The 17,951-nt window shown below is 41.0% G+C and overlaps 1 protein-coding gene across 1 annotated transcript in view; it reads right to left on the bottom strand.

The window, feature by feature from the left end:
• AFF3 (ALF transcription elongation factor 3) overlaps positions 1 to 17,951 on the bottom strand; it is a gene marked incomplete at both ends in the record, with an annotated part of 315,685 nt that overhangs the window by 22,061 nt on the left and 275,673 nt on the right. Inside the window, 4 exons of the mRNA XM_084226662.1 lie at positions 4,231 to 4,358; positions 6,896 to 7,097; positions 10,679 to 10,803; positions 12,047 to 13,084. Coding sequence (XP_084082788.1) covers positions 4,231 to 4,358; positions 6,896 to 7,097; positions 10,679 to 10,803; positions 12,047 to 13,084 — 1,493 coding nt within the window. The remainder of the gene's footprint in view (positions 1 to 4,230; positions 4,359 to 6,895; positions 7,098 to 10,678; positions 10,804 to 12,046; positions 13,085 to 17,951) is intronic.

Genomic DNA, 17,951 nt, shown 5'->3' with positions numbered 1-17,951 from the left:
GCTAAGTTCAAAAGAGTTCCACAGCTCTGGCTTTCATTTGACGATAGGGACTAGTGGCTAAAAAATCTATACCCTGTGAAAATCTCCTGCTAGAGCTGATGAAGCATGTTTTCCACCAAAACAAGCCCTCATAAAGTGTCCCTTTAAAGGTGACCCGTGGTCTTGCATAGAGCAGGCAGCTAAATTATCTAATCATGGGAGGCAGTGTCTGGCATGTCTAACATTATTTTTCTCATGGGCAGCACACACATGAGAAATTCAGTGCCATGAGTAAGAAGGGAAGAAGAGGAAGACTGGGAGGGTCAGACAAGTCTTGAATTCCCCTAAAGCCAAGAAACTCAGAGCAGTCCACAGTAAGCATATGAATTTGTGAGGAATGTAGTGTCATAGGTGTTGGTCTAACTAGTTATTTTCTAGATTGCTGATGAGAAGAAAAAGGATTCTCTATTCCTGAACTCTATTCCTGAACTGTGCTCCTCAGGATGTGTTCAACACTACAAGAGTACCTCTAAATACTCCAGGAATCCTTAAGGCATTTTGAACAATTCAAGTAAGATCACTTCCAGATGTATGAGTCATAGCCTAAGAGCACTTTTTCCTTTCCACTTTAAGGAGGAATAACAAGGAAGAGAAGACTGAAAATGAGACACTTAAAGCTCAAGTCAAAACAAAGAGATGTGCCAGGAAGTTATTTTCATAAGCTCTATGTGTAACACCTTTACAGGTGAATATTTTCTGGGTATATGGTTTACTATTTGGCAAACAAACATGAGAATTCTATCTAACTGCAGAATATGGCCCTTGGACAATGTACACCTGATGGGTGTCTGTAGCACCAAAACCCACAGAGGTGGAAGAGACATTCAACAAAATATGAACTTATAAAAAAATGCTGTAGAAGATGTATTATCTTGCTCCTATAAGGCAATAAAAAAAGAAAAAATAAATGTAAGTGAAGAAAAAGCACACCCCAAGTTTGAAATTATAACTCAAAATTTGAGTAAAAAAATAATCCTGAGGAGCATGTTCTGATTTAGTTATAAGGAAAGATGGGAAGCTGGGTATACTCTGCTATTTTTTTATACACAATGAGTAGTATTATGAGGGTGCCTTTGGGCATCCACAGGATGTCTGTGCCTAGCACTTCAAGGACAACAGACTTTGTTCCTAAATGCAGTTATTGGAAATTCTGTTATTCAGTGAAATTATAGAACGACTTGAAGCATTATTATGTAGCCTTGAAAATATTCTCTTCATGGAGTCAGAAGTCGCCAAAAATCGAGGAAATCTTACTAAAAATTACTACTGGACACAGCATTCATGTCATTGACACATGTGGCATGCTGGGTACCTCTAAGTATATTCAGATTCAACAGCAAACAATGGCAAACCAGGGGAAGGAGACTTTTGCCTGTCTTTGGAAGACTGTTAGCTATATTTACTGCTATGCTGCAGTATATGTGTATACAGCACTCTGCCAACGAAGATATACTTTTTACTGACCTACTTGTGTTCCAATTTATTGCTAGTGACAGCTGTTGTCAATGATCTGGAGAAAATAAATTGAGAATACACTAAAGAGACACTGACTGGTCAAAAAAATTAGTTGTTGTTTTAAATCAAATATAAGGGATTTAGTCTCTTTAAAACTTTAGAGTCTGATTAAAATTAAGACTTTAAAGCCATGGCTGGATTACAGTAATTCAGAACTTCATGGATTATGAGATGAAATACTTCATAGGCATCATTTAGGACAAATGCTGCCATTAGGATTACTACATAATTTAGACCTACCGTATTGCATTCCTTCAAATCCTCTGCTGTGGTGTTACACAAATTTGAAAGGCACTGGCTGCCATATTTAATTTGATCCTTCTAACATGTGAGTCAAATTTGTTGACATTTAACATTTGCAGCCAGTCTAATCTGCTACATTTCAGTGACTCCTCTGCACAGGAATTTCAGAATGAAGATCCAGTGTAGCTGGTATTCTGGTGGTGTAATCCCAGCTACAAGTTATGGATGACAGCTGTAGTATTTGACAAGCTCCCTCCTCTAGCTAGCACAACTGGCATTTAACTGTTTCTGGCTTTTAAGGCCAAATTAGGACATATTTGCTTCTGTGTTTTATCTTTTTTGCCTTTTTAGACTTTGTTTTAGTGGTCTACGCGTTGCTTGGGGATATTCTACATGGAAGGCACTACACATGAACAGTTTAATTGTATCTCTCTCTGAAAAGATGAAACAGTTTTATTGGAGATGCTTGCCAGAGGAATTACTTGTAACACTAATGGAGAAAGCTGGTGATAAAAGCCTCAGATGATAGAGATGGTGACCAAGGCAGATCTCCTATGGCTATATCCTAGGGGAGAAACAAAACAAACCAGTCCCCTTTTTTCCTTTTTTTTTTTTTGTCAGCAGCTTGAGGGAAAATCAGATGAAGACACAATAGTTTTGTTGTAACTGTTTCTATGTATTTTTCTAATCCAGAGATGAGCACATGCTACAATTTTGACTTTTATCAGACACTCTGACATCTTTCTGCCTTGTATGTACTTGTTTAAACTGCAGAAAAAATTGAGCAGTTGCAAGTAAATTATAGATGACAGAGTATTTTAAGAGATATGAAGAGTTAGGTAGTACTTATAAACAGTTTCATGTTTCCTCAATGGAGATTGTCGAATAAGTGTACCAAGAGAGTGAAAAACATGGAGGGAGGTGGAGAAAGAGGGTGAACAAGGATGTATACATAGGGGAGTTTTCTCCAAAAGAGGCGGAAAAACTGATTACATTTATTCAGCTTACATCTGCTTATGACTGCCGTGAATACACACAAAAATTAATCTCACCAGTCCTCTTTTCTTGACATACAAATCAGTTACATCCTTTTGAAGTCCACAGGAATTTATACCTTATAGTAGGAAATGGTTTCTTTTTATGAGAGGCTGCTGTCTCTCTATTTAACATTGAGACCATATAGTGTGAACAAGCATAACAACAGCAGTAATAATAATAATAATAATAATAATAATAATAATAATAATAATAATTTAAAAATCACAATTTTGGTAGAAAGCTGTTCCTAAGGAAACTAGGTTGTTTGTTATCCCAGAGTTTCCTTTGGTATAAAGGAGTTTGAAATGTCATGGGTGAAAGTCTGGAAATATGAAAAATAGGTCAAGGGCACACAGTTTCAGGCAGTTTGAGGGATACGTTGAACAGAACTTCTTCTAAACTACCCAAAACCAAATATCAGTATTTCCAGGCCATAACATTACCAGTCAAAAATAATCTGGGTTTTCTAGATACTAGGATTTCAACCTTCAGCTTCACTATTATATTCACTAAATAATACCCTGTCCTAAATGACTTAGGGGACAAACCAGCTTTTTTGCTTTACCAAAAATAATGACAGTTACAAGCTTAAATTATTTTAGGAGGAGGAGAGCGAGGAATGTGTGAAGAATGAAGTGGAAATGAGGAGGGCCAGATATGCCTCCAGATGCTCATGCCAACCATTGCTGCTTCCTGTTCCTCCTGCCTTTGTGATACCTTTAGCTGAGCAGAAGTAGCCATGACATCAGCAGCTGTCAAGGCTCAGGGAGGCAGGAATGACTCCAGCCTCAGGCTTGCCCTGCTCACTTGGCTTGGGTGTTGTGGGACTGGAGCCCTGCCAGCTGCATTCTGCATCCTGGCTCTTGGCTCCCTGTCCTTTAGGGAATGGCCACTGCTCCCTGATGCTCAGGGACTTTTGACAAGGGCTTGCAGTGACAGGACAAGTGGGAGTGACTCAAAACTGAAAGATGGTAGGTTTAGATTAGCTGTTAGGAAGAAATTTTTTACTGTGAAGTATAGGAACAGATTGCCCAGAGAAGTTGTGGAGTTACTCATACCTGTAATGTGCTCCAGGTTGAACAGGGCCTTGAGCAACCTGGTCTAGTGGGGGCAGCCCTTCCCATGGAGTGGAACTGGCACTCAGTGATCTTTAAGGTACATTTAAACTTAAACCATTCTGTGACTCCATGATTCTATACATTCTACTATTCTATGTTTAGAAACTTAATTTATGATGAAAAATTAAGTATAATTTATATAGTATTTCTCACTCATTTCTCAATGTACAGTATTACTGTAATACTACATGCAATGTCTCAGTTCCCAGAGAACAAATTGTATTTTTCTCTCTTTAAGTGTTATTGTTTTCTTTATTTTAAAGTCTTATGTACTCACATATCATCAAAGATAAGCTTTGTTCTTCTGCAGTCCCTGGGTGTGGTGGACAGAGGTGACCAAGGCTCTGTTTGGAACTGTGGCTTATTGCAGAGAAGAACATTTTCTGAATTGATGTGAATTGCTTTCTAGAAAACAAACAGTAGATAAGACATTTAGGAATTGGCTAATAACTTTAAAAAAACCCCAAGTAACAAAAACCAGAGAATCTTTGCATTCTTTTGTAAATTGGAAGCTGATTTTCCTGCTCTTTTAGCAGGGAGTATAAGTGTCCTGACATTGATGGCCACAAATTCACAGATACTGCTCAGAGCACTTTGTAAAGGGTTTGAGTTTCAATATGATATACAGCAGAAACTGAGCTAAAATATTAGTAACTATCAAAATACTCTGAAACACAGTAAGTGAAATTATTAAAGAATAGATCTGTTGTCATTTAGAAGATTAAGTTATACCTCTGGCCTTCAGCTTCCAACCAAGCATTGTACCTTGCTTAGGAGAGCTCTGCTCATGTCTGACTTGTTTCACACTACACTGGTGATGTGACTGTGCTGTATGAATTTGTAGTCCAGGTTTCTTTGTGCTCCAGAGCTCCCCTGATCAGCTTGAAAGATCACTTCTCTGTGCTGCAGTGGAAGCACATGTCTTTTGGCAGGGTCTCATTCACTCCCTCAGCTGCAGCCCTGTTCTTCATGTGGCCTCCTGAGCACCTTCATCCCACCAAGTGACTTGTTGTGGGAGCTACTGTGCACTGGTATGAAGCAAAACAGAGGGTGCCAGGTAGTTTTGGGTTGATAACCACTGCCAAAAAATACTGTTCCAATGTCAGGTGACAGGCAGAAAGGCACCAGGGACATGGGGAAAAAAGCTCAAATGGATAAATGCCCACTGTGGGCAAGCTTTGCTTGCAGTTTCTCACAGATATTTTAAGGACCACTTGGGCCTGCCAGTTGGATACCAGATGGGAAGACGGGATAAAACAAAGCTAAGTTTAACATTTATAGTTCATGAGCTCTCATCTTCTATATGGCACATCCAGATCAGCTCATCAGGCTAAAGTTTTCAGATGAATAACCAGATACGTAAGAATTTTATTGCAAAGGTTGTTAAATGTTGACCAAATGGTGCATTGCTAGGCTATGCAGAAAATCTTAGTGAAATGCATTTGCTAAGGTTGTGGATCATAAAGCAATCACCTTTTACTTTTGATTTCCAGCACATTTGCCTGTGAAGGAAGTTAAATTATTTTCGAGATACCCAGTGAAGAATCATAATTATAATTCTGAATGGGTTATAAACTTCTAAATTTATGTTTTGGAAGTTAAAATGTTTAAAACTTTACATTTAATTAATGAAAAAGAAATTAATAACTATAATATGTTAAAGAACTTTTTACTGGAATATTTTATGTAATTGTTTTTTTTCGATTTACCATAAGCGTCTGTGAGATATTCTTGGAAAACACAATTTATGATAGCCTGTGTTTGAAAATGTGTCCAAAATTAGGATTATATTAAAGATTATATTTACTACTTCCTCCTCTGCTCTCAAAAAAAAAAAAGGAGTATAAAATATATGCTTAACAGATACAAGGGGGCCACTTATCCCCACAGCAAAAATTGCTGGAAGAGGCCACAATTCAGGCAGCTTGTTTTCGTAGTTGCTTAGGCACTAATACTTAGGGTTTTGAAGCCTCTTTTGCATCAAATAACAAACACAGCAAATAGATCCAGAATAAAAAACATTAATAGCTTTTGTAGCAAGGAAAGGAGCATGGGCAGCAGAGTGCCTCAACAGCTTCTCTAGATGCTACAGCAGTGGGCAGCAAGATGATGGTATCCAAATTGCTTCTTCTAGGTATTTCACACAAAGCAGAACAGTGTCATGGGGAGGAGATGACAGTAGTCTCCCCTTGATCATCTACTCTCAGTGTCTGTAGGCTGGAGAGTAGGGTATGATTTAGAAAGATCAGATGAGAGAGAGATGGAAATTCCTCAATTAAAAGAGCTAACAGGCTCTTCACTCCAGCATTCTAATCACAGAACTCATGCAGAAATGCAGGAAGCATCTACTTCTCTCTCTCCGTGCTCTGAAGGCAGAGGCCACAATGCAGTGTTGTAGTACAGCCTTACCTGGAAGAGTGCTCTGGGCACACTTAGTGTGAGCAAGACTCTCTTATGAGGATATGAATACAACTCTGATGGAACTGAGTTGTGAGGCTGGTGCTAAGATGTCACTGATATAAGCAGAATCTGAAGAAGTTTGTTCTCAGACAGATAGAAGAGTCTGTCTGCAGGCACACCCGTGGTTAGGCAGTGGCTGAGTGAGCCCTTTTACAGTAGAAGCCCTATGCACCATGAATGTAGAGGGCTTGCATCACACCCAAGCAATGCTCTGGAGGCCTAAAGCCATTCGTTTTGGGCCATTAGTTTTTACCTTTTGCTTATGTAGCTTTGCTATTTGCTTGTGTTACAGCCTGCCTCCTTTCCTTTCTTCTATGCCTTGCTAAACTCCAAAGCAGAAAAGCTGAACTTAGAAAATAACATTCATTATAACAACTTTTTAAATTTTTTTGCATAACATTCTGCAAAACTATCACAGACTGCAATACAAAGTGGAAAATATACTACTAAGCTTTATACTGTGAACAACAGCATACACTTACATTGAAGTCCCCAGGATGTGGCTGTGACTGGATTTCACCCTTATGTTTTTTGCTGGAGGAGATTGAAGGTAATAGACTGCTGCCATTAGGTCTGCTGGAGGAAGTTAAATCATCGTTGGAATATTTGTGTTTTGATGCATCAGAGAGGGGAGAGACGGGTGACCGAAGCATTTTCTCATTTTTATTTATTGGTATTGCCAAGCTGGAAATGGAAATTACAGTAATGGAGTGTCACAAAGCTGGCTTTGAGAAAGGTAAATGTTTTATATATTACCAAAACTTTGAATTTAAAACCTGCTGGCAGGATAAAGTCTATTGGTATCTGGAAACGAGCTTACAGTATTGGGACCAAGAGTTCATTTACAAATTTGTATCATGTTTCTTCTCTTTCCCTTCAAGGCAAATTGTCATTCTGGAGTTAATATAAAGTCTGTATCAGAGTACTTGAAAAAAAATACAGAGATAAATGGCTACTTGCTCACCATTTCTTAAGGGATAGCTGGAGATGAAGATTAGGCTCTGAAGTGTAAGTTCAGGTTATGGAGCCCTATTTCACCATTACAGGTGACAATTTATAAGCCATGGCAATAAAACCATATGTGAACTAAAACAGGAAATGTGTTTAAAGATGACTGGCTTGGCTTTGTGCTCAGTGCCTAGCCTTTGGTAGCAGTGTTTATACTAATCTAATACAGATTTTGAAGACAAAGAAAGATAGGCTGATAATGCGGACAAAAGGAAACATATGCAAACAGTAGACACAGAGAAATGGGAGGTGCTCTATCTTCTAAAGCAGAAAGCTCTAACACAGACAGTATTTTCAGCTTTCATTTTTTTTGGGAGAAGTTCTGGATGGGAAGTCAGAAACCTTATAAATATGCCCAGAAATAAACTTCAGATGCATTAATTTGAAGAAAATATTTAGCTAAAAATCTTAAAACAACACACAAAAAATGCAAGTTATTTTAAGAAGGTAGTTGGCATTAAGACTAAAACTGTGATTAAGGTCAGACAGACAATTTTAACACTGTACCTTTCCCTGTCACATTCCCCTTTATTCAGCCTATTACTTTTTATGGACAATTCTCACTTCTTTATAGTTACTGTATCAGACAATATACACTTAATGGAATCACAAAAAAGAATACAGTAAAAACTATACTTCATTTCTGCACATAATTTCAGGGAACAGAGCTAATTAAATGTGCTCTTATCATACATTTGTCCATTTATCTGGCAAGTCTTTAAAAAGTAGCTGTAAAAGAAGCCATGAATTGTAATTCAGAACCTTTACTGTTTCACATGGCATAGTACCTTTAAAACACCATGTCAACTGTTTTGCTTTAATGACCAATTGGTGTTTACGAAAGCAAGACTCAGAGTGTGAAAGAGAGACAACTGTGCCCTTCTCCTCCTCCTAAGTAAAATAACATCTTTAGCATTATGTTGAATGTGCAGGCTGATCACTGTCATTTCTTTTCCTCTTTTCAAACATAAACTCATGCCTTTGCTACCCATGTTATACATCACTGTCAAAATGTGGGCCCAAAGCAAGTATACCCAACTTGTGAGAAGTAGCTGAAATTTCTACTTAACCTGCACACATGGCCTTTGGTCACTGAGTAGGGCCCAACTAAACATAGTGTGAGCAGGCAAAGTAGAGCAGCAAATCTTATACTGAGAGGCCATGCAGGACAACTTGCAGCAGAGGACTGTCAGAGCTGTGATCTGCTGGGAATGGGCAGACTATGGATCTGATATAGATGCAAGAGATTTGGGGTATCTCTGAGTCTGCAGCCTTTCTTGTAAAACAGGTTCTTAGTCTGCCTCTCAGACTGTAATTCCACAATAGAAAATGCTTATGGCTGAAGGTGGTCTTGCTCCTCTCATTGCTACCAGCCCTCAGCTGTGCTGCCAAAACTGTCTGGGTAGCTTTACTGGGAGATAATATCACTCTGTCAAAAAAAACCCCAAAAAACAACAAAATAAAAGAAGGAAAAAGACAGAGAAAAAGAAAGATAAAATAGAAAAAGAAAAAGGGTAAGTAAAAGAGACAGGAGAAGAAAAAGAGAAAAGAAAGGAAAAGAGAAAGGAAAAACAGAAGAAGAAAAAAAAAGAAGAGAAAGAAGGAAAAGGAAAAGGAAAAGGAAAAGGAAAAGGAAAAGGAAAAGGAAAAGGAAAAGGAAAAGGAAAAGGAAAAGGAAAAGGAAAAGGAAAAGGAAAGAAGAAAGAGTTTTGGTTTCAAACACTCTTCTTGAGCATATTTGCAGGAGAACCTCAGAGGCACGGTGTAACTGGAGAGGGGATGTGCCAGCATGAGCAGATGCTGGTTGCAAGAGGACGAGGAGGTCCTGATATCTGCACTGCTGGTTTAGCCACAGCCTCCGTAGCCCTTCCTCAGCTGTGGGAATATCAGCACTTGCTATCATGTCCTACACTGCGGCACAAACCACAGAAACATCTTGGAAGCAGAGCACACCAGGAGGCAACTGTAGGAACTAGAAGGCAACTGTATATTTCAGAAATTCTTTGTTCCTCTAATACACAGTTGCTACTGGAAGTACTGAATATAATGTAAAGAAAAACACAAATTATTGTCTTGCTTCCAGGAAGCACAGTTTAACCCTGTGACACAGCAAGCTATGACAGCTAGGCTAGTCTCTGAAAATTAATGCAATGTAAAACGTAGCACACTGGGGTAACAGGAACAGCATGTCTGCATACAACCACCCACAAGAAAGCAACTGTTCTGGACATTGTTTTCACTTCATGAAACGCATGTGACATGTCAAGACAGAGAAATTGAATGCATATTTTTGAATAAACACTATATAGATCAGTTTTCTTTGTGATTTTTTCCAGTATTAATGGCAAGAATTACTCAATCTCATCAAAGATCTGTACAGTAGAAAAGCCTACTACAATAAATACAAATATTTTCTTTCTTATTTTGTAGCAGTTTCAACCCAAAAAGTACTCTGATACCACCAGAAAAATAAAATAAAAACAAATACTGATAACCAGCATGTACCAAGCAGCATGCAGCTGAACTCTGAAACTGTGCATGTCTAAGTGTGACTGCTGGAAGCCCCCAGAGAAACTCAAATGTGATTGCTCTGACACTGATAAGGCTCTGTGTGCATAAACCATGCCAGTAAATGCTAAATATTCATTTTTTGTTTCATGCCCTGTATCCTTTGAAAATCTCACTTTTTAAAAAGTCTTAAATTCCTTGTCCTGCAATACTTACTAATTACACAGAATAGAATGCTTGTAATCTCAAAAATACTGATTCTCAAATATATTCTGGAGCTGAGTATTGCAGACATTGTTATGAATATTTTTTTCAATCTTTTCCACAGAGCTGATACATAATTCTTTTTATACAACCAAACTTAAAGCTTGCAACTTGTAAGTAAAGAAAGTAAAGTCTAAGAAAGGGCTATAAGATGGTTGTATATGTGAATTGCTGCCTACAACACAGTGTTAGGGAATATGTCTTGGACAATCACACTGCTCTTGCTATAATTACTTGTTCCATGAGCCTTACACTTGAGCTCACAATTTCTTTCCTGTGCAACAGGACGAAAATGCAGGTACATGAATGTGTCAGGAGCTAATAATTTCATCATTAAACCAGAAGAACAGAGACTGCGGTGGTTAATTTTTCAACATAAAATGCAATAATAAAAAAATAAAGGAAGGAAGGGGAAAAAACACCACCTGACAATAAATTTCAACTATTGGTATGATTCAGTGGTAACTAAGAAGGAAAAAGCTTACCTATTTTCATTCATATTGCAGTGATTTGCTGTTGTGATGCTTTGGGCAGAGGCAGCTAATCGTGAAGAACTCTCTCGCTCTAAGTGGGTCTTCTTGATGTCTCTGCACTCCTCCTCATTCTCACACTGAGTGAAGAAAAAAGTAATAATTTTTTATGGCTTGGAATTACTAGAGATCCAAAAATATTTCAACAAGTCAGGGATGGTATTTTCTGTCATTTTGTTACAAATGATGATACTTTGTTTGAGTATATGCTAACACGGATCGGAGATGACTGGTCCATGTCTTAAAATCTAAAGAGGCAGCATGTAAAGAAAGGGGTACAATATAAAACTTTGTTTCCACCACTTTCCCACTTGAACCAGGCTTGCCACCTTTCAGATACTAATAAAAGAAGGACAAAAAAATGAAGAAAGATAAAACAATATGGAAGACTGCTTTAGATAAATGGTCCTTAAGAAACATACAGATCCATCTGCACACATACAGCAGCTTAGAGGGTAACAGATGATTGGTTGCACAGAAACTGTTCAGAAATTGAGCAGATGGTGATTCCAGTTCAGAATGACTTTTGGGGTCAGATCAGTACAAACAGACCAGAAAGCCTGCTTGGCTTTGGCCATGGAGTGGAAGGAGCATTCCCCTTGGCCCCAGAAAGTGAGTGGGAGAAGCAGGGCAGAAGGGTGGATGTGAGCAGAGGGCTGTGCCCACCCAAGCATGGTGACAGTGCTGCTGAGGAGGGGGCAGCTAATGGACTGTGGTCCTACTCCTACACCTACAGCCCTAAGAGAAAATGGGGCCACCAGGGTGTGAGGGAGCCAGGATCCAGGACCCAGAACCAGTCAGGTCTCAGGTCTCTGTGAATGCAACCCTCACAAAGCCAGAGCTCCCTGCTGCCACTGAAGGGCTTGCCTCTTGCTGACAGTCAGAAGGGAAAAAAGATGCTGCCTCTTCTTTTACCATGCACACAGTGATGCTGTGTCGACTACAACAAGGCAGCAGACAGCTGTCCCTTCGCTGACCTCAGCATCATTTCGAAATGCTCAGGTTTTGAGAGAAGCCTCAAGAGAGAAAATTATGCTACTATAAAGGCAGTGCCTTCGTTAAGGCACGCAAAGGCACACACACAGCAGTCAACGCTGTTCTCCGAGGAGCTGTGATCCCTCGAGGCCAGGAATTTCATCGCCTTCAGGGCTGGCATTTCCTCTGGGGTTTGGCCAGTCCCTACGTGGAAAGCAGGGACAAATCCCAGCTCTGAAAGGCCAGCCTGGAGCAGATGCTGCCATCGAGCACGGGGTGCAAGCAGCGTGAGCCTCCCACTTGCTGGAGGCTCCCCTACCCCCTGTGATCGGTTCCCCAGGAGCTCACCTTGCGTTTCCTTCTAGATTTCGGTAAACCCTTCTCTGCGGGGGGTTCAGCACTACTACCCTGCGGGAAGCTGGCCGCCTGGTTTGCTCCGGCGCTCATGGCCAGCGGTTCTTCGGGCAAACGCTCTGGAATCCTGGACAAAAGAGCCAAGTCAATGTTGACCCACAGCGACTTTACCTCATCACTGTCTTTCAGAGGAGACAGGAGCTCATTCCTACCGAAAGGAACCAGGGTGTAAAACTGTTCCTCCAGCTCCTTTGCTATTTCACTACTAGTCCTGGCATTAATAGAGCCAAAGGCACTGCAGCCGCCGTGGGGTTTGCTGGCGGTGCCGGTCCCCGCGTCCTTGGCACCCCGCGGCTCAGGCCCGGCTGCCGCTGGCACCTTGGGCAGCGGGCGCTCCTCCCGCTCCGACTCAGAGCCTGAATCGGAGGAGGATGATGAGGACGAAGACTCGGTCTCGATGAACTCCTTGGATTTGGGCGCCGTTTTGCTCGGCCCTCGGGCCCGACGCTTCTCACCAGCTGCAGCTGAGCGGGGCTCCCGGCGGTGCCCCGCTCTGCAGCCGCCGGGCCGGGCCCTGGGCGCCTCGCCAGCAGCGCTCTCAGGGAAGCCGTGGCTCCGGGGGGGCTCCTCTGCGCCGGGGCAGGGGGGACCGTCTCCGGCGGAATTCCTCTCGGCTCGCCGCGGTGCCTTCTTCCCTGCTGCCCGCCTCGGCGGCCCGCCGTCGGCAGCGAGGGGTGACTTCTGCCGGCTGCCCTTGCTGCCTGGCGCTTTGTTGGCGGTCCTGGGCCGCGGCCCGTCCCCGGCGGCGGCGGCGGCGGCGGCGGCGGCGGGGCGGCTCTCCTCACTGCGATGCTCGGCCGGGCCCTCAGCCGGGGTCTTCTGTCCTTCCTGCCGCTCTACCTTCACGCGGCCGTAGTAGGGATGGGCTTCCAGCGCCGGGCCATCGGGGTGGGCTAGGATGGGTGCTTTGTGAGGGGTAACTTTGTTCAGCCACTTGTCCAGCTGCCACTTGTTGGACGAGGGCGGCTCAGGCTGAAAGGGAAACAGACGGCAACGAGCTTAGTGCCGAGGCCCTGCTGCCCCCACCCCGGAGATCCCTCTGCGCCAGCGAAACGCCGCATCCCTCCGGGCACCACCGAGGTTTTCCTGCGGTACAAGAGCCGCCCCAGCCTATGGCAAGCCCTTGGCACTGGCCCTGCGCTGCAGGACAGGGCTCATGCCTTGCAAGTGGGGATGTTTTTGGTTTCAGAATGGGGTTTGGAGATGAAAGGGAGAAGGGTTTCTCTGATGCATCGTTTCCAAGGGTGATTCACAACAGCGGTACTGCCATTGACTCTACTGGGAAACACTCCCAAGTTTCCAAATAGAAAAAAAGTGCAATGGTGATAGGAAGGGAGGAAAATAAGGCAGGGTACAGCAGAAGCTAGGGGACAATAGCTATCAGGAAAGCTAGGGATGTGCATTTTGTGTCCTGTGCCATTGCAGTAAATACAGAAAGCATTTAAGAAGCATACAAAGTGGCATGTGGTGGGGAGTTGGGGGCTAACCAGGCGCTTCATGTAACCTGTCTTGTATTGACATTATAATCCACAAACATTTCTTGTGTGGTGGTGCTGTCAAGGGCTCATTTTGTGAGTATTGTGTGGCTGTTAGTTTTTCTTTTAATGTCTGTCACAACACTATCAAGTTATAAGAGCACATCTAAAACATAATGGTGTTAGGACAGGGAAGAAGTGGGATAATCATGATTTTAAATGTAACCACAGCTGAGACAATGTTATTTCAGAACAATGTGTGACTGTTTTCTAGAGCTTCTTGCAATCAGTAATTTGAATGTAATAAAATGAAGAGGAAAGGCAAAAACCCCAGAAAGAAATAGATGGCTAACCATAACCTAACCCCAAAAAAGCCAAAGCGAAAAATTTCCTAATTTCCTCAGATGGAACCAATATTTGGTTCACCAGGCCATTGCATGTGAATAATCAAAAACTGTGTCATGAATCGAACATGAAAACGATCAGTGCTCTGGAAGAAAGTTTGCTCAAGAGAGAATATCCACAGTCTCTAACTTAAAAGAGTATCTTACTTCTTATTTAAAGTAGATGCCTGAGGGCAACACAAGTTTCTTGTACAGCCAAGGGTGCCTTCAGAATCACCCACTGAGGATTGTATGCACTCTACAAGGAGCAAAGGCTCCTAAAATAAGCAAAAAAAATTAGACATTGGAATTCATATGATAAAAATATTCCTTCTAGCTAAAATGTCTAATTTACTCATTACTGAGCTAGCCCAGACCTATGGGAAGTTTGCAGGACTGGCTTACATTTATGTTTTTAAAGCACACTCCCTAATATCTTACATGAAGAATTTCTTTCCTGAGCTGTAAATCTTGAAAATGGATGGTCAATATTTCTCTTGGATGAAGCTGTATTTTTACAGCCCTTAACTCTTTATCTAAAAATGAACAGCATTTTTTTTTGTTGCTGTTGAAAATACAGATAGATATGTTTGGTGCCATTCACTGTGCACATACTGAATTTACTAGATATATAATAAAAGGTTCACTATATATGGAAGTCTTTCCACTGTTCAGAAGTATTTCAGAAAAGGAGATACTTCAGAAGCACGTAGGGAAAAATACACCTCTGCCTGTAAGGGTAGGTCAGAGTGAGTGCTGCTTGGAAGTTCAAAAAAATTTCCAAATTCATCTGTCACATCCCATTCTGCCTCTTTATATATCTTGTAATTCTTGAAAACAATGGCTCAGAGATTTCGAGGGATCACAGTAACCAGCAGGAAAAAGTGATTACATGCTGCAGCATCATAACCTGGCAGTGCAGGACTTCCCTAGAATAGTATGTCTGCTATTTAGGCATAATACCTATGGTCCTACCAACCTATCCACCAACTATGAAGTTTATTAAAAAGGATCAACAGTGTTACCAGCTTTACTGGTTTTCTCAGGAGTTTCAGGTGCACTTTTGAGGTTTAATTTAAATAAAAATTCAAATCCCATAGCTTCTGAAAAAACCCCTAAGATCTGTCTGCTAAAAAAATCCTTTGACATTCATCTGATGAAAGTAAAATGTCTGCAGCCTATCAGGTAAATTAAAGGAATCCAAACTTTAAAAATCAGAATTTTAAAACTTTTCTCACTAATTTTGGGCCTTGATACCATTTCTGAATATTTGAGATTCTCAGTGTACACGAGTGATGCCAGTTCATTTTTGGAAGTAATTTATTCAATTGATTGTTCTAACTGAAAATTAATGTACTTTGAGATCACATTAAAAAAAAAAAGAAGGCACCTTGCAAGAGAAGAAATCATGACAGCCAAGAATAGATAGTAGGACTGGTAAAAAAATAGACTGGGAAAATTCACTTGAAAATTTTTGCCCATCCATTATACATGCCTAATTGTAATTATCTGGGGGAGAAAAAGACAATCCCTAATTTCCACTCCACACACCATTCCATGGAAGAAAAGTTGGTTTGTTGAATTGAAAGTTTTTCAGCGGCATATAAGGATAGAAATACATATGAATATATATCCGGAGTATTCTGATACCAAAATGCTCTCTGCCCATTGGTTTTGATGTCATAGAAATATGCTGCCCCTAGGGCTTTTTAGAGAACTGGGCAGTTTCCAACTGGGGTAAAGCCAGTGCTGTCCAGATGGGCACTGGTAATAGGAATAACAGTCTGTGATCAGCTGATTTGCAATTAAATATAGGTTGATCAGCTGACTTGCAATTAAATATAGGTTTGGCATGAAAACTCAAGCCAGGAAACTTAACAGAACTAAGACACTTTCAGGGATCAACATACCACAGACATACACATGTGCCAGGCTTCATGAAGAAACAGGATGTGATACATTTCCTTAAATATTGTGGGTGGATTCATCTGTACAACATAGACACCTATATCTTAGCTAGTCAACAAGTTCTTTCTCCAGTCAGTGAACTACTCTTCTAGGGTGTGAAAAATTCCCTCTTGAAATAGACATATGAAATAGGCCAGATGAGCTGGGCCCTAAAAACGTCTTTTCCTCTTCACAGACTGTAAAGGGGAGGCTGAGGTGGTGAGCAGATGTAGGTATCTACAGGAGAAGTGCAATTTTAGGTGGGATGACTCCCACACAGCATGTCTACATATCTCAGATCTCTTCAAGGCTGCAAGTACAACCAGAGGCATGAATGGCATGCATCCAAAAAGAAACTTGTCAAAATGTTATCCAGAAACACTTTCTAGGATAAAGGGCTGTTGAACAATGCCAGGGGTCACTCTATCCTGTTACTACAAAGAGGGACCTAAGGCATGGCTAAGAGATGGTAAACTTGAAGTAGGACACCCCTTTCACTGAGAGATATGAGAGCCCATAACATGTGCACGGACCTAGCCCACCATCCCTGCAAGCTACTCTGCCTATTGTAAATCCATGTACTAATTCACCCTTGTGGTAACTTGCTTGTGCTGCCCTGTTATCAAATACTTCACTCAGGGCAATGCCTGTACAAATGTGGTGCTTTCTCGTTATGTTTAAGGCACAGACGACAATGATGATGAAGAAGATGATGATGATGATTATTATTATTACTATTACTTCATTGCTACTATTAACACTGCTGCTAGTGCTTTAGCAAATTAGAACTGGGCATTCCCATGTGTTAGGCACAGCACATATATACAGTAAGAGATGGTTCTTGGCACAAAGAATTTTCTGGAGGGAAGGGAGAATTTAGTTTGCAGTCTTTGTCAATAACAGTCCCCAGGGCAGCCAAAACCCATGAATTCTATTTGCAAAGGTAACAATGGTGTCTACAGATTGTCTAGTGGTAAAATTCCTATATGTGACTCCTTAAAAAGGAGGAAGAAACTAACAGTTGTGAACTAGTCACAACAGCAAAATCTGTGAAGGCCATTGCATCTGGTATATGGGGCTGTGAGGCTCAGAAAGGGGCATCTTTCTTTTTTGGACTGGTTACTGTTGGTGAGGCCAGTGATCTTTTGTCCCATGGGATCGCTTCTCTGTTTCCTTCCTGCCTCTTCCCCACTCTTATCCTCCCTCATAGCAAGAATTCATGGTTTTCTAACCAAAGAAAGCTTTAGTAAAGGCCAGCAGGATAATTCAATGGAACAAAGAACGAACAAACCAAACTTTTAGCTTTAGAAATGTAGCTTTTTCTATATACTTGACACCCAAATTTTTTTCAACCACCTGAAAAATGATAAGACATCATTGTTTTCCAGATTCGTCACTTATGACATTAATTAAGATCATTCAAAGAATTCATGACTTCAGCGAAGAATCAGGAGATAGAAGTCTCAGTTCCTTGTTCATAATTTTAGGTTTGGCAGTCCACAAAGCTTTAACTACTCCCATTAATGTCTGAGGCACCTTAATTTGTCCACATCACTGAAACCAGTCTGAATGTTGTCTCCTGTTCTAGCTCAGCCATTATTCTTAGTTTACTGCAGACATAAAGTGAAGACAGCTGAGCTAGTCACTACTGGCTCTAAATAGTCAATGGAAAGAAACAGACACTTTTAGGGTGCAATTCATCTAATCTACTTTATATGTATGCTTTACAATGAGATGCTTTTTCACTCTAGGCAGCTGCATTTAGACACCTGAGAACAACTTGAAAATCTCAAAATGAGAGGAGGAAAAAATTACAGAAGACATGAAACAGCACTTGAATTGTTATATAACCTCAGATGCAGAAGATACACTGTCCCAGAAATAAAAATCTTGGAGTATATGCATATAATGTTTCAGATTATTGGGCAGGGAGGGGGTGAGAAGAATGAAGGCATCATAATGGTTTGCAGATTTCTACATTAAGTTCCTCTCAACCTTTAAATATGGAGTTTCTGCCCAGCATTGGGCTGGACT

This window comes from Fringilla coelebs (assembly GCF_963513975.1).
Source record: "Fringilla coelebs genome assembly, chromosome: 2".
NCBI classification, from domain to species: Eukaryota; Metazoa; Chordata; class Aves; order Passeriformes; family Fringillidae; genus Fringilla; species Fringilla coelebs.
Note: the sequence above shows the minus strand (reverse complement) of the source record. Positions and strands in the feature narration are given on the sequence as shown.